This window comes from Salvelinus namaycush, chromosome 39 (genome assembly GCF_016432855.1).
Source record: "Salvelinus namaycush isolate Seneca chromosome 39, SaNama_1.0, whole genome shotgun sequence".
NCBI lineage: Eukaryota > Metazoa > Chordata > Actinopteri > Salmoniformes > Salmonidae > Salvelinus > Salvelinus namaycush.
In genome coordinates this window covers 18,490,653-18,515,836 of record NC_052345.1, presented here as the reverse complement: position 1 = coordinate 18,515,836, position 25,184 = coordinate 18,490,653, and the positions used below count along the sequence as shown (strand labels likewise).

The following is a 25,184-nucleotide window of genomic DNA, read 5'->3' as shown; positions in this document are numbered from 1 at the left end:
AGTCAGGATCGAGGGAAAGATGAACGGAGAAAAGTACAGAAAGATCCTTGATGAAAACCTGCTCCAGAGTGTTCAGGAACTCAGACTGGGACGAAGGTTCACCTTCCAACAGGACAATGACCCTAAGCACACAGCCAAGACAATGCCGGAGTGGCTTCTTGACAAGTCTCTGAATGTCCTTGAATGAACATCTCTGGAGAGACCGGAAAATAGCTGTGCAGAGACGCTCCCCATCCAACCTGACAGAGCTTGAGAGGATCTGCAGAGAAGAATGGGAGAAACTCCCCAAATACAGATGTGCCAAGTTTGTAGCATCATACCCAAGAAGAGTTGAGGCTGTAATCGCTGTCAAAGGTGCTTCAACAAAGTACTGAGTAAAGGTTCTGAATACTCATGTAAACGTGATATTTCCGTGTTTTATTCTAAATAAATGTGCAAAAATTTCTATAAACCTGTTTTTGCTTAGTCATTATGGGGTATTGTGTGTGATTGATGTGGGAACAAAAATTATTCAATACATTTTAGAACAAGGCAAAATATGCAAAAAGTCAAGGGGTCTGAATACTTTCCGAATGCACTGTACATACCCCACCAGACACGCCACTATGGGTTTCTTCACGGTACCCAAACCAAAAACAGATTTAATGCATCGGTCTCTGCCTCCAGAGGTTACTCAGGCAAAAAGCAAGTTTAGCTTTAAAAAATATATATATATATTTTATCACAGTGCCTCTCCTCTTTCTAAACATATAATTTAACTTTACTGTATGAATATGAATAGTGTGTAAATAGTATTTTTGTTGTCTCTTTGTGTCTTTCCTATATATAACTTCTTCTTTTTTTAAGATACATTTTTTAAATTTTATTGAATGTAATCTTATGTTGTTCTTGTCTATAACTGTTCCGTACTTTGTCATGTATTTGTATGTTTTATGTGGACCCCAGGAAGAGTAGCTGCAGCATGTGCAGTAGCTAATGGGGATCCTAAAAAACTAAACTAAACTAATGTTTCTGTCATGGCAATCTTGACTACGATTCTTTTCCCGGTCACAATTTTCAGACACAGATTCAATTGTTGTTTCTTTCATGGCTTACCGTCAACATCAAGGTCATCATCTTCGTCCACGACCACCACCTGTGGGGTTTGAGGCTCGTAGCGTGGTGGCTGCGGCTGGGCCGGCTGGACAGGCTCAAGGTATCTGGGCTGGACCGGCTCAGGGTATCTGGGCTCGATCGGGTCAAGGTAGCTGGGCTGGGTTGGCTCAGGGTAGCTGGGCTGGGTCGGCTCAGGGTAGCTGGGCTGGGTCGGCTCAGGGTAGCTGGGCTGGGTCGGCTCAGGGTAGCTGGGCTGGGTCGGCTCAGGGACAACAGGGTATCTGGGCTGGTACTGGACCGGGTGGACAGTTGGGGGCAGCTCCGGTTCAGGTGTCTCCTCTTCCTCCTCGTGCTCGTAGGGAGGGAATTCAATCTCCTGTTGTTCTCCAGTGTTTCTAGGTGGAAACTCTGGCACGGACTCCATCTGCCCACTTGCCACGTCCTCCTCTGGGGACAGGTTGGTGACCTGGCCTGGGGTGATGGAGGAGAAGATCGGGGAGGTGCCGATCTCGTACACCCACACACCACGCCTGCCTGAGTTGGTCTCCCTAGCGGAAGACAGAATGGATCATCATGAGACCTACCTCTATGAAGAAGCTTTGTGCATATGTCAGGTTATTGAAATCATTACATAATTACCATTACATAATTACCATAATGCAATGTAACCTGCAAATACCAGGTCAAAACATAATGACAGAAACCTAACCAAGTTTTCTATGAACAACACTTACTAAGCCTAAGTTCTTGGAGCATCTGGAAGCCCATTATAGAAATCCAATCAATCAACCAACCAATCAACCAACCCAACGAACCCACCAACCACCCCACCCACCAACCAATCAACTTACTCGGAGAGCTGTCTGACGGACGCCTCGTCGTCGGTGGCAATGCGGTAGTAGGGCCCCTGGCTGCTGCTCCAGCTGAACCAGGCCTGGACCAGGCCCTGGCTGAAGCCGGTGTGGACTGGCTCGCTCTGGCCCGCCACAGGCGTGGAGATGTACTGCAGCCCCTCCCTAGGGTAGAACAAGATGGCGTAGGAGGCGGACGCCATGGACGCCACCACCAGCTGGAAGGTGTTTCTCTACATGGTAAAAAGAAACGATAGAAGAGGGAAACTGAGTCCTGGCACCCTATTACTTCTTTAGTGCACTAACTTTGAGTTTGGCTTGGTAGAGTGAACTAAATATGTAACAAAGCAATCTATGTAGCCCACCACAAAAACTGCAAACAGGTAACACAGTTGGAAGGATTATGTAACCATGAGTAACATCACTCTAATTATACTGTACCTCCATACCTGTAACTACATTGTACATGTATGGGTTTTAGGCAACTTCATATTAGGTGGATAGAAAATATGGTGTCAAATTATAATTTCAAGTGCTATCCATATCAACGTGGCATTAAAACAAGTTTATCAACTGTTCAATATATCCAATGACATATTTTAAAAGACACAAAATAAATATGACCCTATCTAGGCCATGCGATGAGGGTCCTCCTTACCTTTCTGTCCAGCCCATCTCCTCGACCAGGCACTCCGTGGGCCGCCACGTTCTCCCATGTGATGATTAAGGCGTGGGTGGGATTGATCTCGTCGTCCTGAGGGAATGCCTGGCTGATGTGGTCAGTGGTCCGGAGAAGCACGGAGGGCCTGCTGTCCTGTCGGTAGTACACCTTCCCCACTCCGTCGCTGTTGTCCAGATCTCCGAGGAAAGCCGCTATCATTCCGAAGCTGGCAGGCATCTTTCCCAGGTACTCAGACTCCACCTTAGGTTCTTCTACTGCCAGAAAGCCATTGGTGTTGATCTGGGATTGGATTATCGCAGATGTGTTATCATCAGCAAAGACATGGATGCAAATTTCTCGGCAGAATTTTCTGCAACTTCAAATTTTTCTCATAACCCCAAAGTTAAATATAGCCTAGAGTTCAAATAGTTTTTTTGGATAATGATGTTTTTGAACCACAAAGGTCACAATTGTCAATGTCCATGATACAATTGGAGATCCTGTTACTTTTTACCCCAAAACTGCTGGGAATGACCGGCTGTGGGGTTCAGAAAGTTCATTTTCTCATGATGACTTCAACTAGAATTGAAATCTCAGGAATTTTGACAATGGTAAGTGATTGTAGCTATGCAAACATGCTCAAGAGAACCCTCTTCTGCTGCAAACTCGGTTAAGTAAATATCCAGATTTACAGCACGGTCAGGGTCCTCGTTAAAATAGTTGTAAACCTTAACATGCCATGACCCATCCTTCACATTAGTTAAGGCCTCGTCCCCTCCCCGCAGGGAACATGGGGTATCTTGCTCCCCCTATTGTGAAAGATGTCTGAGGTTCCCCCTACTGATCTAGGAACAGTTCAAACTGGACAAGGCCTGACTGCTTTATTTATACACTACATGACCAAAAGTATGTGGACACCTGATTGTTGAACATCTCATTCCAAAATCATAGGCATTAATATGGAGTTGGTCCCCCCTTTGCTGCTATAACAGCATCCACTCTTATGGGAAGGCTTACTACTAGATGTTGGAACATTGCTGCAGTTTCCAGTCAGTCACAAGAGCATTAGTGAGGTCGGGTACTGATATTGGGCGATTAAGCCTGGCTCACAGTCGGCATTCCAATTAATCTCAAAGGTGTTCGATGGGGTTGAGGTCAGGTCTCGTTGCAGGCCAGTCAAGTTCTTCCACACCGATCTCGACAAACCATTTCTGTATGGACCTTGCTTTGTGCACGAGAGCATTGTCATGCTGAAACAGAAAAGTGTTACCACAAAGTTGGAAGCACAGAATCGTTTAGAATGTCATTGTATGCTGTGACATTCTAAACGTATGCCTTCACTGGAATGGGGCCTAGCCCGATCCATGAAAAATAGCCCCAGACCATTATTCCTCCTCCACCAAACTTTACATTTTGGTGCCCTCGGGCAGGTAGCGTTCTTCTGGCATCCACCAAACTCAGATTCGTCCATTGGACTGCCAGATGGTGAAGCGTGATTCATTACTCCAGAGAACGCATCTCCACTGGTCCAGACTCCCATTGGCGGCGGGCTTTACACCACTCCAGCCAAAGCTTGTCATTGCGCATGGTGATCTAAGGCTTGTGTGTGGCTGCTCGACCATGGAAACCCATTTCATGAAGTGTCCAACTAACAGTTATTGTGCTGACGCTGCTTCCAGAGGCAGTTTGGAAGTTGGTAGTGAGTGTTGCAACCGAAGACAATCGATTTTTACGCGCTTCATCACTCGACAGTCCCGCTCTGTGAGCTTGTGTGGCCTATCACTTAATTTCCACTTCACAATAACAGCACTTACAGTTGACCGGGTCAGCTCTGGCAGAAATTTTACGAACTGACTTGTGCCACGTTGAAAGTCACTGAGCTCTTCAGTAAGGACATTCTACTGCCGATGTTTGTCTATGGAGATTGCATTGCTCTGTGCTCGATTTTATACACCTGTCAGCAATGGGTGTGGCTGAAATAGCCAAATCCTCTAAATTAAAGAGTTATCCACATACTTTTTTCCCACATTTTGATACGTTACAGCCTTATTCTAAAATATATTGAATTAAAACATTTCCTCATCAATCTACAAACAATACCCCTTAATGATGAAGCGAAAACAGATTTTTTGAAATTTTTGCAAACGTATAAAAAACATAGAACAGAAATACCTTATTTACAAAAGGATTCAGACCCTTTGCTATGAGACTCAAAATTGAGCTCAGGTGCATCCTGTTTCCATTGATCAACCTTGAGATGTTTCTACAACTTGATTGGAGTCCACCTCCAATCAAGTTCAATTAATTGAACGTGATTTGGAAAGGCACACACCTGTCTATATAAGGTCCCACAGTTGACAATACATGTCAGAGCAAAAACCAAGGAATTGTCCGTAGAGCTCTGTGGCAGGGTTGTGTCGAGGCACAGATCTGAGGAAGGGTACAAAAACTGTCTGCGGCATTGAAAGTCCCCAAGAACACAGTGGCCTCCATCATTCTTAAATGGAAGAAGTTTGGAACTACCAAGAGCTGCCCGCCTGGCCAAACTGAGCCAACAGGGAAGAAGGGCCTTGGTCAGGGAGGTGACCAAGAACTCGATGGTCACTCTTAACAGAGCTCCAGAGTTCCTCTGTGGAGATGGGAGAAACTTTCAGAAGGTCAACCATCTCTGCAGCACTCAGGCCTTTATGGTAGAGTGGCCAGATGGAAGTCACTCCTCAGTAAAAGACACATGACAGTCCACTTGGAGTTTGACAAAAGGCACCTAAAGGACTCTCAGACCATGAGAAACAAGATTCTCTGGTCTGATGAAACCAAGATTGAACTCTTTGGCATGAATGCCAAGTGTCACGTCTGAAGGAAACCTGGCACCATCCCTACTACGAAGCATGGTGGTGGCAGCATCATGTTGTGGGGATGTTTTTCAGCGGAAAGGACTGGGCAACTAGTCAGGATCGAGGGAAAGATGAACAGAGAAAAGTATAGAGAGATTCTTGATGAAAACCTGCTCAAGAGCGCTCAGGACCTCAGACTGCGGCGAAGGTTCACCTTCCAACTGGACAACAACTCTAAGCACACAGCCAAGACAATGCAGGAGTGGCTTCGAAACAAGTCTCTGAATGTCCTTGAGTGGCCCAGCCAGAGCCCGTACTTGAACCCGATCAAACATCTCTGGAGAGACCTGTAAATAGCTGTGCAGCGACACTCCCCATCCAACCTGACAGAGCTTGAGCGGATCTGCAGAGAGGAATGGGAGAAACTCCCCAAATACAGGTGTGCCAAGCTTGTAGCAACATACCCAAGAAGACTCGAGGCTGTAATCGCTGCCAAAGGTACTTCAACAAAGTACTGAGTAAAGGGTCTGAATACTTAAGTAAATGTGATATTTTAGTTGTTTTTTTATACATTTGCAAAAAAAAAAAAAAAAAAAACTTTTTGTTTTGTCATTGTGGTGTATTGTTGATAAATTGATGAGGGGAAAAAACTATTTAATTCATTTTAGAATAAGGCTGTAATGAAACAAAATGTGGAAAATTCAAGGGGTCTAAATACGTTCTGAACGCACTGTAGTGTAGTCAAATCATAATAAAGAACAGAGAAGAAAAACTGGTATAAGGTCAGTGCTTGGGAATTTCCTCCTATACTGTGAAATATGGATATGAGTCGTTGACCTATATTGTATTGTGATACACTGAGTATACCAAACATTAGGAACACCTTCTTACTATTGATTTGTAGTGCAAAAACACTACAGTAAATACTGTAGTATTTATTGTCGTATACTTTAATATTTACAGTTAACTATAGTATATATATTTTTTATATACTATAGTAATTAATGTTGTGTTTTTGCGGACTGTACTATACTGTAGTATTTACTGAAGTGTTTTTACGGACTGTAGTATACAGTAGTATTTACTGTTGTGTTTTTGCGGAAATTACTGTAATACAGTGCCTTCAGAAAATATTCACAACCCTTGACTTTTTACAGTTGTGTTACGACCTGTGTTTAAAATAGATTTTGTGTTACTGGCCTACCCACAATACTCCATAATGTCAAAGTGGAATTATGTTTTAATCGATTTTTACAAATTCATTAAAAATGATACCTGAAATATCTTGAGTCAATAAGTATTCAACCCCTTTGTTATAGCAAACCTAAATAAGTTCAGGAGTAAAAATGAACTTAACAAGTCACATAATAAGTTGCATTGACTCACTGTGTAAAATAATACTGTTTAACATGATTTTTGAAAGACTACCTTATCTCTGTACCCCACACATACAATTATCTGTATGGTACCTCAGTCGAGCAGTGAATTTCAAACACAGATTCAACCACAAAGACCAAGGAGGTTTTCCTATGCCTTGCAAAGAAGGGCACCTGTTGGTAGATGGGTAAAAAAAAAAGCAAACACTGAATATCCCTTGAAGCATGGTGAAGTTATTAATTACACTTTGGCTGGTGTATCAATACACCCAGTCATAACAAAGATACAGGCGTTCTTCTTAACTCAGTTGCCGGTGACAAAGGAAACTGCTCAGGGATTTCACCATATGTTGACTTTAAAACAGTTAGAGTTTAATGGCTGTGATAGGAGAAAACTGAGAATGTGTAACGGCAGTCTAAGTCGTCCTCCTCATCGGACAAGGAGAGGCGAGAAGGATCGGAGGACCAATGTGCAGTGTGGTAAGTTTCCATAATTTAATATACACAAAAACTAGACAAGATACAAAACAACAAAAGAACTAACCGTCACAGTGCCGTGTGGCACAAACACTGACACAGAAAACAACCACCCACAATCCCCAACACAAAACAAGCCACCTATATATGATTCTCAATCAGGGACAACGATTGACAGCTGCCTCTGATTGAGAACCATATTAGGCTGAACACAGAAACAGACAAACTAGACACACAACATAGAATGCCCACCCAGCTCACGTCCTGACCAACACTAAAACAAGCAAAACACATAAGAACTATGGTCAGGACGTGACAGTACCCCCCTCCTGAGGTGCGGACTCCGAACGCACCCCTAAAACTCAAGGGGAGGGTCTGGGTGGGCATCTGTCCGCGGTGGCGGCTCCGTCGCAGGACGAGGCCACCACTCCACCATTGTCTTTGTCCCCCTCCTTAGCGTCCTTTGAGTGGCGACCCTCGCCCCCGACCTTGGCCTAGGAATCCTCACCAAGGTCCCCACTACATTGAGGAGACAGCTCAGGACAGAGAGGTAGCTCAGGACAGAGAGGTAGCTCAGGACAGAGAGGTAGCTCAGGACAGAGAGGCAGCTCAGGACAGAGAGGCAGCTCAGGACAGAGGGGCAGCTCCGGACTGGAGGGCAGCTCCTGACTGGAAGGCAGCTCATGACTGAAGGGCAGCTCCTGACTGGCAGGCGGCTCTGGCGGCTCCTGACTGGCTGGCGGCTCTGGCGGCTCCTGACTGGCTGGCGGCTCTGGCGGCTCCTGACTGGCTGGCGGCTCTGGCGGCTCCTGACTGGCTGGCGGCTCTGGCGGCTCCTGACTGGCTGGCGGCTCTGGCGGCTCCTGACTGGCTGGCGGCTCTGGCGGCTCCTGACTGGCTGGCGGCTCTGGCGGCTCCTGACTGGCTGGCGGCTCTGGCGGCTCCTGACTGGCTGGCGGCTCTGGCGGCTCCTGACTGGCTGGCGGCTCTGGCGGCTCCTGACTGGCTGGCGGCTCTGGCGGCTCCTGACTGGCTGGCGGCTCTGGCGGCTCCTGACTGACGGACGGCTCTAGCGGCTCGGGACAGACGGGCGGCTCTGACGGCTCTGGAAAGACGGGCGGCTCTGACGGCTCGGGACAGACGGGCGGCTCTGACGGCTCGGGACAGACGGGCGGCTCTGACGGCTCGGGACAGACGGGCGGCTCAGACGGCTCGGGACAGACGGGCGGCTCAGACGGCTCGGGACAGACGGGCGGCTCAGACGGCGCTGGGCAGACGGATGGCTCAGACGGCGCTGGGAAGGCAGGCAGCTCAGACGGGGCTGGGCAGGCAGGCAGCTCAGGCGGCGCTGGGCAGACGAGCAGTGCAGGCGGCGTTGGGCAGACGGCCGACTCTGACCTGCTGAGGCGCACAGTAGGCCTGGTGCGTGGTGCCGGAACTGGTGGTACTGGGCTGGAGACACGCACCTCAAAGCTAGTGCGGGGAGCAGGAACAGGGCACACTGGACTCTCGAGGCGCACTATAGGCCTGGTGCGTGGTGCCGGCACTGGTGGTACCGGGCTGAGGGCATGCACCTCAGGGCGAGTGCGGGGAGAAGGAACAGTGCGTACAGGGCTCTGGAGACGCACAGGAGGCTTGGTGCGTGGTGCCGGAACTGGAGGTACTGGGCTGGAGACACGCACCACATGGAGAGTGCGTGGAGGAGGAACAGGGCTCTGGAGACGCACTGGAAGCCTGGTGCGTGGTTTAGGCACTGGTGGTACTGGGCTGGGGCGGGAAGGTGGCGCCGGATATACCGGACCGTGAAGGAGTACACGAGCTCGTGAGCACCGAGCCTGCCCAACTTTACCTGGTTGAGTGTTCCCCGTAGCCCTGCCAGTGCGGCGAGGTGGAATAGCCCGCACTGGGCTATGCTGGCGAACCGGGGACACCATACGTAAGGCTGGTGCCATGTACACCGGCCCGAGGAGACGCACTGGAGACCAGATGCGTTGAGCCGGCTTCATGGCACCCGGCTCGATGCCCAACCTAGCCCGGCCAGTGCGGCGAGGTGGAATAGCCCGCACTGGGCTAAGCACGCGTACTGGGGACACCGTGTGCTCCACCGCATAACACGGTGCCTGACCAGTACGACGCCCTCTCACTCCACGGTAAGCCCGGGAAGTTGGCGCAGGTCTCCTACCTGACTTCGCCACACTCCCCTTTAGCCCCCCCTCCCCCACAATACATTTTTGGGTGAGCCTCTCGGGCTTCCAGCCATGCTTCCGTGCTGCCTCCTCATACCACCGCTCCTGGGCTTTAGCTGCCTCCATCTCTTCCCGAGAGCGGCGATATTCTCCAATGTGGGCCCAGTGTCCTTTTCCCTCCAAAATTTCCTCCCATGTCCAGGAGTCCTGTGTAGTTGGCCGCTGCTGCTGTCCGTAGCCACGCTGCTTGGTCCGGGTATGGTGGGTGGTTCTGTAACGGCAGTCTAAGTCGTCCTCCTCATCGGACGAGGAGATGCGAGAAGGATCGGAGGACCAATGTGCAGCGTGGTAAGTTTCCATGATTTAATAACACGAAAACTAGACAAGATACAAAACAACAAAAGAACTAACCGTCACAGTCCCGTGTGGCACAAACACTGACACAGAAAACAACCACCCACAATCCCCAACACAAAACAAGCCACCTATATATGATTCTCAATCAGGGACAACGATTGACAGCTGCCTCTGATTGAGAACCATATTAGGCTGAACACAGAAACAGACAAACTAGACACACAACATAGCATGCCCACCCAGCTCACGTCCTGACCAAGACTAAAACAAGCAAAACACATAAGAACTATGGTCAGGACGTGACAGAATGGACCAACACCATTGTACTGTAGTTGTTCCACAATACTAACCTAAATGACAATGAAAAGAAGGAAGCCTGTACCCAATAAAAATATTCCAAAACGTGCATCCTGTTTCCAATAAGGCAAGTCTTTTGCAGTAAGACGGCAAAAACATTTATATCTTTATATCCTGAATTACGAAGCATTATGTTTGGGGCAAATCCAATACAACACATCACTGAGTACCACTCTTCATATTTTCAAGAATGGTGGTGGCTGCATCATGTTACGGGTACGCTTGTCATCTGCATTGACTAGGGATTTGTTTTGGGATAAGAAATAAACAGAATAGAGCAAAGCAAAGGCAAAATCCTAGAGGAAAACCTGGTTCAGTCTGCTTTCCAACAGACTTCGCGAGACAAATCCTCCTTTCAGCAGGGCAATAACCTAAAACACAAGGCCAAATCTACACTGGAGTTGCTTAAAAAGACAACATTGAATGTTCCTGAGAGGCCTAGTTACAGTTTTGACTTAAATCAGTTTGAAAATATATGGTAAGACTTGATCATTGCTAGACAGCCATTTTCAACAACCAACTTGACAGAGCTTGAAGAATTTTGAAAAATAATGTGCAGCAAATATTGTACAATCCAGGTGTGCAATGCTCTTAGAGACTTACCCAGCAATATATATCTTTTTTTAAATTTATTTTTTTTACAAAAGTTTGAATTTTTCTTCTACTTTGACATTACGGAGTATTTTGTGTAGATCGTTTTAATTCCACCTTGTAACACAACAAAATTTGGAAAAAGTCAATGGGTGTGAATACTTTCTGAGGGCACAGTCTTTGTTTTATTATCTTTGACATAGAAGTGGAGGCTTTCTCCTTCAGGAAACCTACTGGAGAAATACTAATCGAGCACAATTCCCATAACCTGTAGGTAAGACTGGGTTCTGAACGGAGAGTTCAGAGCTTCTGCTCTTTCCAATAACCTGTAGGAAACACAATATATGGTCTATACTTTATACTAGCTACCAGCCAACAAAGCAATAAGCCTCATGTGCGTTTGTTACAATGGAAGAAGCAATGCGACCAAATTCACATCTGACAAGTCTCATGTATTTAAATCAACTGTGTTAGGCCTAAAGACAAATAGTTCAAATAGCATTTGAAATCTTTCAAATAGTTTAGCTGTCCTTTAAAAATCTTTCAAATCCTTTATCTGTGCTTGGCTGAGCTTGCCTGGCACAATGGAACCAATTGATGTCTCAAAAGAGCACATGGCAGGCGCAAGCAAACACACATAGTTCTTGACAGATTTTGAATACTTGATCCCAGTTCTAGCTGGAATTACTTGTGAAATTAGCTTGCTTTCTCTAGAAAAAAAAAGTTTTTGTTTTTAGAAAAAGGCGGATAACAAGTACCTACGGCACAAGGAGAAAGAGCAGATCTAAACCAATGTTAAGTCCATTCTCCCATCCGGTTGAATGAATTTGAAAAGCCGGAGGGAATTAGCTGGCTAAACTATTTGAAAGATTTCAAATTATGTTTAAAATATTTGTCTTTAGACTAAACACTGTTGATTTAAATACATGAGACGTGTATGCACACATGACTGAATGACGCTTTGAACAAAAGCGTCGGCTAAATACCATATGTTATTATTTTATTAATATTAGCTGGCAATAGACTTTGGTTTGGACCAAAGGAGAATCTAGACTACAGCACTACATCTGGTTCAGGCTCTCACGCTCAGCCCTTGTCTCTAAACGACAACTCATCCAAAGGAACGCATGAATGACAAAAGCATCTGGGTGAATAGCCGCAGCAGGTATTTGACTTGAAGAAGAAAACACCTGTAGTGCAGGAGTCGCTTGGCTGCAATGTGACGAGACAGGGGCTATCAGAATTTGTCTTAAAGTCCTCCAGGGGTTGAAAAGACGCCCTTCAAAGCAACACGTAGGCATTACCAATATCATTTTAGGAGACCCTTTCCACGAACCAAAATCAAGCCACTCCTGGATTTTGAAAGCCTGCTCAACGGAGAATCTGACGGTCTTAATCTGGATAGGTGGGCTTAAAAAAAATGCTTTTTAGTCCAGGAATATAGGTTTACTCTGGGTCTGGAAAAGCGGTCCTGTGAAGTTCAAGACTGTAAAGTTATGCAAAGAACGCTGTAAAGGCTGTAAAGTTATCTTTGAGAACGCTTTCCTGAGAGGTACGAACAGGAACAGCATAATGGTTACATCATAAAGACGCCTGGGATCAAAATGATCAGTTGAGGGGAAAGACAAGCAGAGAGAGAGAGGGAGAAAGACAGAGAGAGGAGGAAGTGAGAAGACGAACCAAGCACTTGTTTTTTAGATAGAGGAGCGAGAGAGAGAAAGTGAGAAGACGAAACAAGCAGTCTTGCCTCCGGTCCAACTTTCCAGATGTGTTAGTCTAATAATGGCATTGTTCGTGGATACATCCTTAAGATTCCTACTGAAAAATGCTTACCTGGGTCATTCCACAAAAAGAGTGCCTTTGATATTTTAAGTAGAAATTGTGCACCAACATTGGATTTTAAAAGCCTGTTATATTAAATAAGGCACACTTTAACATACACCGAGTGTAAAAACATTAAGAACACCTCCTCTTTCCATGACATAGACTGAGCAGGTGAATCCAGGTGAAAGCTATGATCCCTTATTGATGTCACTTGTTACAGTTGAAGTCGGAAGTTTACATACACCTGAGCCAAATACATTTAAACTCTTTTTTTCACAATTCCTGACATTTAAAATTCCCTCTCTTAGGTCAGTTAAGATCACCACTTTATTTTAAAAATGTGAAATGTCAGAATAATAGTAGAGAGAATGATTTATTTCATTTTAAATTGTTTAATTTGGGTCAAACGTTTCGGGTAGCCTTCCACAAGCTTCCCACAATAAGTTGGGTGAATTTTGGCCCATTCCTCCTAACAAAGCTGGTGTAACAGGTTTGTAGGCCTCCTTGCTCGCACACACTTTTACAGTTCTGTCCACAAATTTTCTATAGGATTGAGGTCAGGGCTTTGTGATGGCCACTCCAATACCTTGAATTTTTCTTCCTCATGATGTCATCTAGTTTGTGAAGTGCACCAATCCCTCATGCAGCAAAGCACCCCCACAACATGATGCTGCCACCCCTGTGCTTCACGGTTGGGATGGTGTTCTTCGGCTTGCAAGCCTCCCACTTTTTCCTCCAAACATAACGATGGTCATTATGGCCAAACAGTTCTATTTTTGTTTCATCAGACCAGAGGACATTTCTCCAAAAAGTACAATATTTTTCCCCATGTGCAGTTGCAAACAGTAGTCTGGCTTTTTTATGGCAGTTTGGAGCAGTGGCTTCTTCCTTGCTGAGCGGCCTTTCATGTTATGTTGATATAGGACTCGTGTTACTGTGGATATAGATACTTTTGTACCTGTTTCCTCCAGCATCTTCACAAGGTCCTTTGCTGTTGTTCTGGGATTGATTTGCACTTTTCGCACCAAAGTACATTCATTTCTAGGAGACAGAACGCGTCTCCTTCCTGAGCAGTATGATGGCTGCGTGGTCCCATGGTGTTTATACTTGCGTACTATTGTTTGTACAGATGAACGTGGTGCCTTCGGCGTTTGGAAATTGCTCCCGAGGATGAACCAGACTTGTGGAGGTCTACAGTTTTTTTTCGGAGGTCTTGGCTGATTTCTTTTGATTTTCCCATGATGTCATGCAAAGAGGCACTGAGTTTGAAGCTAGGCCTCGAAATACATCCACAGGTACACCTCCAATTGACTCAAATGATGTCAATTAGCCTTTCAGAAGCTTCTAAAGCCATGACATCATTTTCTGGAATTTTCCAAGCTGTTTAAAGGCACAGTCAACTTAGTGTATGTAAAATTCTGACCCACTGGAATTGTGATACAGTGAATTATAAGTGAAAAAATCTGTCTGTGAACAATTGTTGGAAAAATGACTTGTGTCATGCACAAAGTAGATGTCCTAACCGATTTGCCAAAACTATAGTTTGTTAACAAGAAATGTGTGGAGTGGTTTAAAACGAGTTTTAATGTCTCCAACCTAAGTGTATGTAAACTTCCGACTTCAACTGTAAATCCACTTAAATCAATGTAGATGAAGGGGAGGAGACAGGTTAAGCCTTGAGACAATCGAGACATGGATTGTGTATGTGTGCCATTCAGAGGGTGAATCGGCAACACAAAAAATGTAAATGCCTTTGAACTTGGTATGGTAGTAGGTGCCAGGCGCACCAGTTTGTGTCAAGAACTGCAACGCTGCTGGATTTTTCATGCTCAATAGTTTCCCATGTGTATCAACTGTGGGAATCACTGGCGTCAACATGGGCCAGCATCCCTGTGGAACGCTTACGACACCTTATAGAGTCCATGCCCCGATGAATTGAGGCTGTTCTGAGGGCAAAAGGGGCGGGTTGCAACTCAATATTAGGAAGGTGTTCTTAATGTTTTGTACACTCAGTGTACAGTATAAACTGTATGTTACAGAACTGTACATTTTTTCTAAAGATAACATGATATAGTTCGTCAGAAGTTCACTGAGTTAGAGAATCAACATTGACCATCTCAATGCACTTTAACACCCAGAATAAGTCGCAAAATACCAAAATATAAATTTTTCTTCCAGAACAAACACACAAATGGACAAACCCATTCTTCTCCCACTCCTACAGAGCACTGAAAGAATTAAACTCCCTGACCCCCAACTCACACACACACATCCACCCTCTACCCTTCAGTCAACCTCTAAACATTCCCTCCCGGAGGTGTGTGTGTGTATGTGAGTGTGTCGGGGGCAATTTCAAAGACAGCTGCTGGGACTGCTGGAAAGGCACTGACTAGAGCGAAACACAGCCTTGACCTGCACATCAGAGGAGGAGTGGGAAAGAGGGAAGAAACAGAGGGAGACAGGGAGCGAAGTATGGAGGTAGGGGTGGCTCTCGGCATCTGCTGAAGCTCTACAGACCGTGATTGAGAGTGAAGGGGAAATCCCACATGCACAAGGGGTGTGGGAGCAGAGTTTGGTGGGAGGAAAGCAGACTTCAGAACTCGTTGCTTAAGCTTACAGATGACCCGCAACACAACGCGACGGTGAAGGGCAGCAGGAAAACGACACTCTGTGTAACGATTCTCGTCCTCGTCTGATGAGGAATATGAAAGATCGGACCAAAATGCAGCATGGTACGTGTCCATGTTAAATGTATTAAACTGAACACTGAAATACAAAATAACAAAGGTGAAAAAACGAAACAGTCCTATCAGGTGACACAACACAAAACAACTACCCACAAACACAGGTGGGAACAGGCTACATAAGTATGGTTCTCAATCAGAGACAACAATTGACAGCCGCCTCTGATTGGGAACCATACCAGGCCAAACACAGAAATACAAAATTAAATTTAGAATCGGCTTTGTATTTCACAACAAAGCCACCTTCACTCACGCCGCCAAACATACCCTCATAAAACTGACTATCCTACAGATTCTCGACTTTGGCGATGTCATCTACAAAATAACCTCGAACACTCTACTCTGCAAACTGGATGCAGTCTATCACAGTGCCATCCGTTTTGTCACCAAAGCACCACACACCACTGCAACCTGTATGCTCTCGTTGGCTGGACCTCTCTTCATACTCATCGCCAAACCCACTGGTTACAGGTCATCTACAAGTCTTTGCTAGGTAAAGCCCCACCTTATCTCAGCTTACTGGTCACCATAACAGCACCCACCCGTAGCACGCGCTCCAGCAGGTATATTTCACTGGTCACCCCCAAAGCCAATTCCTTCCAGTTCTCTGCTGCCAATGACTGGAACGAACTGCAAAAAACCCTCAGCTGGAGACTCATATCTCCCTCACTAACTTTAAGCACCAGCTGTCAGAGCAGCTCACAGATCACTGCACCTGTACATAGCCCATCTATAAATAGCCCATCCAACTACCTCATCCCCATACTGTATTTATTTATTTATTTTGCTCCTTTGCACCCCATTATCTCTACTTGCACGTTCATCTTCTGAACATCTATCACTCCAGTGTTTAATTGCTATATTGTAACTACTTCCCCACTATGGCCTATTTATTGCCTTACCTCCCTTACCTCATTTGCACACACTGTATATAGACTTTTTCTACTGCATTATTGACTGTATGTTTGTTTATTCCATGTGTAACTCTGTGTTGTTGTATGTGTCGAACTGCTTTGCTTTATCTTGGCCAGGTCGCAGTTGTAAATGAGAACTTGTTCTCAACTAGCCTACTTGGATAAATAAAGGTGAAATAAAAAAATCAACTGCACACCTGACGTGTCTCACTCTACTGTGTGGGAGTCATTAAAAGCATATCTAAGGGGCCAAATTATTTCATACATAGCGTATGACAAAAAACAGCGCACTAAACGCCTATGTCTCTTCTCCGACTCCTTAAAGAGCAGCAGTAAAATAACAATAGCGAGGCTACATACAGGGGGGTACCGATACAGAGTCAATGTATGGGGGCACCGGTTAGTTGAAATAGTATGTACATGTAGGTAGAGTTATTAAAGTGACTATGCATAGATGACAACAGAGAGTAGCAGTGGTGTAAAGAGGGGGGGGGGGGCACTGCAAATAGTCTTGGGTAGCTATTTGACTAGATGTTCAAGCTGTTTAGAAGCCTCTTGGACCTAGACTTGGCGCTCCGGTACCGCTTCCCGTCTATGACTAGGGTGGCTGGAGTCTTCAACAATCAAATCAAAAATTCTACTCTGCTCTTTACTCATCAGAGGCTCTTCCTGCACATGTCGTATGCATGCATTTCTAGACAATCTGGACATCCCCTGTCTTAATTCAGATGAACAAACCAACATGGATGCCTCAATAAGCGATGATGAAGCTACTCTGGCAATCCGGTCCATGCAGAGCCGTAAAGCCCCTGGGCCTGATGGCTTCCCTATTGAATTTTATAAATATATAAATTATCCCCTATCCTCAGCTCAATGTACAATGAAATCCTTTCTAGTCAGAAACTGCCACCGACACTTACCCAGGCGACTATTTCGGTTTTGCTTAAAAAGGACAGGAATCCCCTAGACTGTGGCTCATACCACCCTATAAGCTTTTGTTTTTTGCGATTATAAAATTCTCACTAAGGTCCTCTCGCGCCGTTTAGAGACAGTGATGCCTAATTAACTCTGACCAAACCGGATTTATCTCAGGTAGGCAATCTTTCTATAATATGCGCAGGCTTTATTCTGCTCACTCAACTCCACAGTACAGAGGTTGTCATCTCTCTTGATGCTGTAAAAGGCTTTTGACCAGGTTGAGTGGGAATATCTATTTACGGTACTAGAGAGATTTGGCTTTGGCCCGTCATTCCTTTCCTGGATTAAGATTTTGTACTCGTCCCCAGTGGCTTCTGTTCGCACCAACAATGTTACCTCTAGCTACTTCCTTCTCCACAGGGGGGCCAGGCAGGGTTGCTGTTTATCCCCTTTCCTATTTGATATGGCTATTGAGCCTCTTGCTATCGCCCTGCGGGCGGAGGAGAGGATTAAGGGAATACTAAGGGGCAACATAACTCACAAGGTGTCTTTATATTTAGACAATCTTCTTTTATACATCTCTGACCATGGGGAGTCTATACCCTATCTCTTGGACATGCTACACGGTTTTGTGACATTCTCTGGTTATAAGTTAAATCTAACAAAAAGTGTCCTCCTCCCCATTTATCAGTTAGCAGAAGGAATTGGGTGTGCCAACTTCCCATTTTGGGTGGAGCATCAGGTCTTTACTTATTTGGGGATAAAGGTCACTTGCTCATTTAAGGCTCTGTTTAAACCTAACTTCAAAACACTCCTGGAGCGCACTAAGCAGGATTGTATAAGGTGGTCGTCTCTTCCCATTTCATTAGCAGGTCGCACTAATTCTGTTAAGATGACTGTATTACCTAGGTTTTTGTACTTATTCCAAATGATTCCCATTTTTCTGCAGAAGTCGATGTTCAAACAGCTGGACAGCTACATTTCTAACTTCATTTTGAATAAGTCAAATCCACGAATGAGAAAGGTATTTCTAGAGAGACCTAAACCCCGCAGGCGGGCTGGGCCTTCCCAATTTCTTACACTACTACTGGTCAGTAAATATATCTAAATGTGTTTATTGGGTTTCTACATTTGAAAACAAGGATGGTCCAATTTGGGCCATCATGGAGCTACAGTCAAGCCTTCCAACTTCTCCAGTCTGGCTCCTTTGCTTCCCACTGCCCATGAACCTTGGCACCCATGTTTTGAATCCCATTGTCAAGAACTCCCTTAAAATCTGGTCCCAATTCCAAAATCACTTTAGCCTTAAACAAGCAAGTGACTTCTCTCCATTAACATCTAATCATCTCTTCCCAGCGTCACAGATTGACACGGCATTCCAATACTGGCATAGGAACGGTCTGGTGTTTTTTTGTGACCAATTTGTTGACAACACATTTGGGTTAAAATTCCCAATTCCCACTTTTTTAGATATCTGCAAACTCGCAGCTTTGCTAAAAAAAAATCCCTTAATTTCCGCTCGAGCCCACTAAGTGTCCAGTTGAGAGGGGCTTAGATCTTAACCCGTATTTGAAGGGCACAATCTCCAGATTATACGACATAATACATAACATTAATCCGCCTTCCTTGGCAAATACAAAATCTGCATGGGAGCAAGACATGGGTGGCGAGCTACCCGATGATATATGGCAACATAGTATTGAACGTATCCACAACTCATCATTTTGCATAAGACATGGGCTCATTCAGTTTAAAGTTTTGCACCGTCTCCATTACTCAAATGACAGATTGGCAAAAATATACCCAAATGTGAACACCAAGTACATCTCTGGTGAGATGCCACCAGAGTCCAGGTCATGCCAATCTTTGAGTGGCTTCTGGGACCCCATTTTTGAGGCATTCTCACATATGTGTAATCCAACTGTTAGTCCCAACCAGTTCACTGCCATTTTTGGGGTACTTTCCCTAGACCAGAATGCTACCATGCATCAGGTGAATGTGATAGCATTTGCCTCGCTGCTAGCTCGTCGCCTTGTTCTCTTTCACTGGAAGTCTGCAAAGGCGCCCTCCTTTATGCAGTGGGTTAAGGAGGTGATGCCATCTCTGCCTCTGAAGAAGGTTAGGTACACTGTGCTTGGGTCCCGAGAGCTTGTTTTTTACCTAGTGTAACTTGCATATTTTGGTCAGCAGTCATGTCTGTTCTAGTGGCCATTTGTGCAGAATTTTTATTGATCGTTTTCCATTGTATACTGTTTTTTCTGTCCTATTTCATTTACTTTAATAGTATATCCTTGTATGATGCCTTGGTGGGTGGGAGGGAGGGAGGGAGGGAGGGAGGGAGGGAGGGAGGGAGGGAGGGAGGGAGGGAGGGAGGGAGGGAGGGAGGGAGGGAGGGAGGGAGGGGTTGGGGTTGTACTGTTCTTGTTCTCATATTTGAAAATCTATAAATATTTTTTTTTTAAAGACTCTAAATGTAAATGTAAAATGAACAGTAAGACTTAATGAAAAATGTGATCAATGTGATTTTTCCCTTCCGCAATTCCATTTAAGTACAATGTTGCTCTGGTTGCATCCAGCCCTTGGTGTCGTTCTGCAATTAGTGGGTGGTATATTATCTGGCTAATCTGGTTGGAAGGGGTTCAAGTAGCACTGGGAATATTACTAAATTCCAGGATGTCACTCATTGGGAGGGGAGGAAGCTGTTCTGGACATAAATGCAGCCTTTTTTCAGGAAACTTGTAGTTTGTATGGAATATGTCGTTTTAGGGGAGTTTAAGTCAACAAAAAGAAAAGAGATAGATGTGGTGAGAAGTGAGAACAACCAGAAGCGTGTTGGAATCTCTTCGTTTAGAAAAGAGGATATTTGCATAGCACACCTCTATGTCAAAAGAAGAACAATCTGAGCAGTTGAATGGTCCCACATGACAGAATGTTAACTGACTTAGCTATGTAATGACCCAAAAAACTTGAAATGCAGAGACAAATTCCCTGCTAATATCCCTAAACAATGACAAACACTGCACACACAAAAAATGATTTAGGGTAGAGAAAAATCCTCTTCATTCGAATCAAGTCAATATGATAAGCATCAGGATTGGCTATCAATTGGAGTTGAGCTCGCATACAGCATGAAACACACTGAGAATCTCACTGCCGATAGACTGCCGATAGGTAGGTCTACTTATCAAAGTTTGAGGCCGTTCCTTCCCTTGCTAGAACAAAAGCGGTAGCTGCTGCGTGCCGACCCGGTAGCGATGAACCTACAGATTATACTTGTAGAATCGCAATGCTCGTCAGTGGCCAACAACTTGACTTAGAGCCAGTCAAAGAGCACGAACCCCCACGTGGGCGAGCCAACAAAAAAAGAAAAAAAAATAGGGCATTTTCTCAGTACATCCAGGGATGAGCCAGTCACACTTCATATGCAATGTAAGCTATGGGATGGTTGCTAGCTAAGCGCATAGACGCATAGACGCAATGCACACAACACTAAATACTTCCTGCAAGCTAGCTAACCACTGTAGCTAGCATTGACATTATAATTAAATCACAATGGATTAGCTCGTTTCCATGAAACAGCTGCCTGTGTTAGCTGCCAAGTGAGTGCAGTGTCCTTAGCTAGCTAGCTATGTTGTACTAGCTAGCGTATATGCTAACGTTAGCTAGCCACCTAAACATTTTGCTATGGACTGGCACCGGCAGTATGGAATTATGGAGAGTGAATTACATAGCTTCTTCGTCATCTTGCTAGGTACTGTAGTTATCTAGCTGTCCCACCTGACTAGTATTTAGTTTAGTTAATTAGGATCCCCATTAGCTACTGCAAATGCAGCAGCTACTCTTCCTGGGGTCCACATAAAACGTATAAATACATGACAGTGTACAGAACAGTATTAGACAAGAACAACATAGTATCAACAAGGACTTTCTACAAAATAGCAACATTAGCGCAGATACAGTAGCTTCGAATCTAGGCCATAAGCAATACACACGGATATGCATTGCCAAACAACGCTACTGCCACCTTCTGGTTTGGAGTATTTTAGCAAGGCTGAGTCGCTGACGCCTTCCAAGGTCCCTGCTGTGTGAACACAAAAGAGATTGACTGCCTCTTTGGAGATAAAATCACACAATAGACCTGCCGTGTGGGGACCTCATCAGTTCTCTGTGCTCTGTCTGTCTTTTGATCCAACAAAAGGCGGGTCACGTCACAGACAAAGCTTTCTTATGGGGCACAGGGATGAGCTTACCTGGGCCTTCTGGGGTTAATGTTTTGTCAATTTACAACAATGGGGCTCAGCGCTTTTTAATGAACAGACTAGTCATTGTTAGGGTTAATTAAGCCTTACACTACACCGTCTGGGATCCATAGCTAAAGGGGGATTTCATTTATAATGCAGTAGATACATCATACAAAGATGTAGGAGAGAGAGAGACAGAGGGAGGGAGGGAGGGAGAGAGAGAGAGAGAGAGAGAGAGAGAGATGGACATTTGAGGATAACAGGGGTAACAATTGCCAATGTGACATTTTGGGCAACTTTCAGGCGCTTGGGATGATCTGAAACATTCTAAACTAAATACAGATGTGGATCAATGAATGTATCATTCTCTATCGATCATCATCACATGATTTGTTGGTATGTGATATTCTACAGTATAAGGAGGCACAGAGCCAAGCCAGTGTTTATGAAGGTGGGCGTTGATAGCCTTATCAGTCACATAACGAATTGACTGACATTCCAAACCCTCCCAACAACATTCCACATGGCCTTTCATCACTCCAATTCAATGGCATTTGAGCAATTTATGCTAATTTGATTATCATCAATGAGTACTTTAATGTTTGAACAGATTTGGAATGATGTGATATGTGGCATATGCATGAGGTGGTAAACTATTTGAGAACATAGAATGTCATTGTTTTGTTAGCTATCTTTCATGGATAAAATCGCCTATCACAATGAATCCATGGGGAGGGGTTCTCAGCAGTCAACGTGCATGTGAATATCATAATTGATGGCTGTGCATTTTTCCCATTGATATACACTGCTCAAAAAAATAAAGGGAACACTAAAATAACACATCCTAGATCTGAATGAATGAAATATTCTTATTAAATACTTTTTTCTTTACATAGTTGAATGTGCTGACAACAAAATCACACAAAAATTCAATCAATCAATGGAAATCAAATTTATCAACCCATGGAGGTCTGGATTTGGAGTCACACTCAAAATTAAAGTGGAAAACCACACTACAGGCTGATCCAACTTTGATGTAATGTCCTTAAAACAAGTCAAAATGAGGCTCAGTAGTGTGTGTGGCCTCCACGTGCCTGTATGACCTCCCTACAACGCCTGGGCATGCTCCTGATGAGGTGGCGGATGGTCTCCTGAGGGATCTCCTCCCAGACCTGGACTAAAGCATCCGCCAACTCCTGGACAGTCTGTGGTGCAACGTGGCGTTGGTGGATGGAGCGAGACATGATGTCCCAGATGTGCTCAATTGGATTCAGGTCTGAGGAACGGGCGGGCCAGTCCATAGCATCAATGCCTTCCTCTTGCAGGAACTGCTGACACACTCCAGCCACATGAGGTCTAGCATTGTCTTGCATTAGGAGGAACCCAGGGCCAACCGCACCAGCATATGGTCTCACAAGGGGTCTGAGGATCTCAACTCGGTACCTAATGGCAGTCAGGCTACCTCTGGCGAGCACATGGAGCGCTGTGCGGCCCCCCAAAGAAATGCCACCCCACACCATGACTGACCCACCGCCAAACCGGTCATGCTGGAGGATGTTGCAGGCAGCAGAACGTTCTCCACGGCATCTCCAGACTCTGTCACGTCTGTCACATGTGCGTGTGAACCTGCTTTCATCTGTGAAGAGCACAGGGCGCCAGTGGCGAATTTGCCAATCTTGGTGTTTTCTGGCAAATGCCAAACGTCCTGCACGGTGTTGGGCTGTAAGCACAACCCCCACCTGTAGACGTCGGGCCCTCATACCACCCTCATGGAGTCTGTTTCTGACTGTTTGAGCAGACACATGCACATTTGTGGCCTGCTGGAGGTCATTTTGCAGGGCTCTGGCAGTGCTCCTCCTTGCACAAAGGCGGAGGTAGCGGTCCTGCTGCTGGGTTGTTGCCCTACGGCCTCCTCCACGTCTCCTGATGTACTGGCCTGTCTCCTGGTAGCGCCTCCATGCTCTGGACACTACGCTGACAGACACAGCAAACCTTCTTGCCACAGCTCGCATTGATGTGCCATCCTGGATGAGCTGTACTACCTGAGCCACTTGTGTGGGTTGTAGACTCCGTCTCATGCTACCACTAGAGTGAAAGCACCGCCAGCATTCAAAAGTGACCAAAACATCAGCCAGGAAGCATAGGAACTGAGAATTGGTCTGTGGTCACCACCTGCAGAACCACTCCTTTATTGGGGGTGTCTTGCTAATTGCCTATAATTTCCACCTTATTGTCAATCAGTGTTGCTTCCTAAGTGGACAGTTTGATTTCACAGAAGTGTGATTGACTTGGAGTTACATTGTGTTGTTTAAGTGTTCCCTTTATTTTTTTGAGCAGTGTATTTTGCAGCTATTCTCGTGCATAATTAAGCTACTATTTGCGCATGTGCATAAAACATAATTATACTCACATAAACAGTGTCATATGCGCCATCGAAGAAGAACATTGACTGGTTCAAAATAAATTCTTGAGTTCGGTCGGTCCCCTGCTCCAACAGTTGGTCTCCAGCTTGCTCTCCATAATCAAACATGTCGCGTTTGCTCAAACTGTTCACTGAAAACGCAATGGCAAAAAGAGTTGCCCATCCTAACCAACCTCGTTGATGAAGATCCATGTTTAAATACGTCTATGCCCAGAACTCTTATTCGTTTTGACAAAGCGGTTCCGATGCGGTGTACACCTCAGGGCGCACAACAGCGGAATGAATCCGCGGTAGTAAAAGCCCATATAAAGGGAGGGTGGAGTTGGAGAAGGCGGAGAAATATGCATGGGACACTTACGCGGGATTGCCTGCATCACATATCACTTTCCAGTCTTTGCAATCATGCATCTCGGACGGTTTAACCTTCTCTCTTCTAGATATGATAGATAAAATAAACTTGAAAAAGTAGATTTAAGTCCCTTTGTCTTTACTCGCAGTCTTTCACCAAACAAACTGAACCTTGTTTTTTCATGAATTGATAACCACATATTTAAGCAATTTATGAGTGATGATTTTGGGTGCAGAATTACAGATCATTCTATATAAGAAATCATTCTGTAATGTTTGTCCGACAACATACTGGTGGTTAAAAAGTTTTAAATGTGTAATTTACCAAACTACAGCAACTACAGTGGCAGGTAGCCTCGATGTTAATCGCGTTGGGCCGGTAACCTAAAGATTGCTGCTTCGAATCCCGGAGCCGTTTTAACCCTAATTGCTCCTGTAAATCGCTCTGGATAAGAGAGTCTGCTGAATATTGAAATGTAAACAACAACACTGTTGAGTAGAGCGTCATGCCAATATATTTAACAGCTGCAAAGTGTTGCCTATGTTCACCTTCAACCCACATTTTGTTCCAAGTTGGGTAACAGATTGTGAACAATTGCAAACGTTTGCAAAATAACTATATAATATGTATGCAGCATAGAGTAGTATTGCAATGGCAGGTCGCCATTTTCCTTTTCATAACCAGATGAACTAGTTACGCAAATTAATAACAAGGGAGAGAAAAATATAAAGGTACTAGAAACATTGCTTGTAATTGCCTTATTTTTTTACTTTCTTTTTCATTTGAAGACACTGCCACCTGCTGACTTGTGTCTGAAATTTGATGTCAAAGAGTCTTTAACAATCAATTTGAATGGATGAGGAGCATTTCATAATCTCTTTTTGTGTGTGATGTATTTGCTTTTTGATTTAAATGAAACTACATTGACCTGTTTTACACATGTAGTTACTACATTCAGAGGTAGTATTGTACCACTCTATCTATTCC

The 25,184-nt window shown here is 44.8% G+C and overlaps 1 protein-coding gene across 1 annotated transcript in view; it reads right to left on the bottom strand.

Moving 5' to 3' along the window:
- Positions 1-24,106, bottom strand: part of LOC120032978 (nidogen-1-like) — a 69,543-nt gene extending 45,437 nt beyond the window's left edge. The window contains exons 1-4 of the mRNA XM_038979253.1: positions 23,837-24,106; positions 2,605-2,907; positions 1,947-2,179; positions 1,096-1,643 (exon numbers count right to left, since the gene is read on the bottom strand). Coding sequence (XP_038835181.1) covers positions 1,096-1,643; positions 1,947-2,179; positions 2,605-2,907; positions 23,837-24,040 — 1,288 coding nt within the window. The 5' untranslated portion in view covers positions 24,041-24,106. The remainder of the gene's footprint in view (positions 1-1,095; positions 1,644-1,946; positions 2,180-2,604; positions 2,908-23,836) is intronic.
- Positions 24,107-25,184: the final 1,078 nt, after the last annotated feature.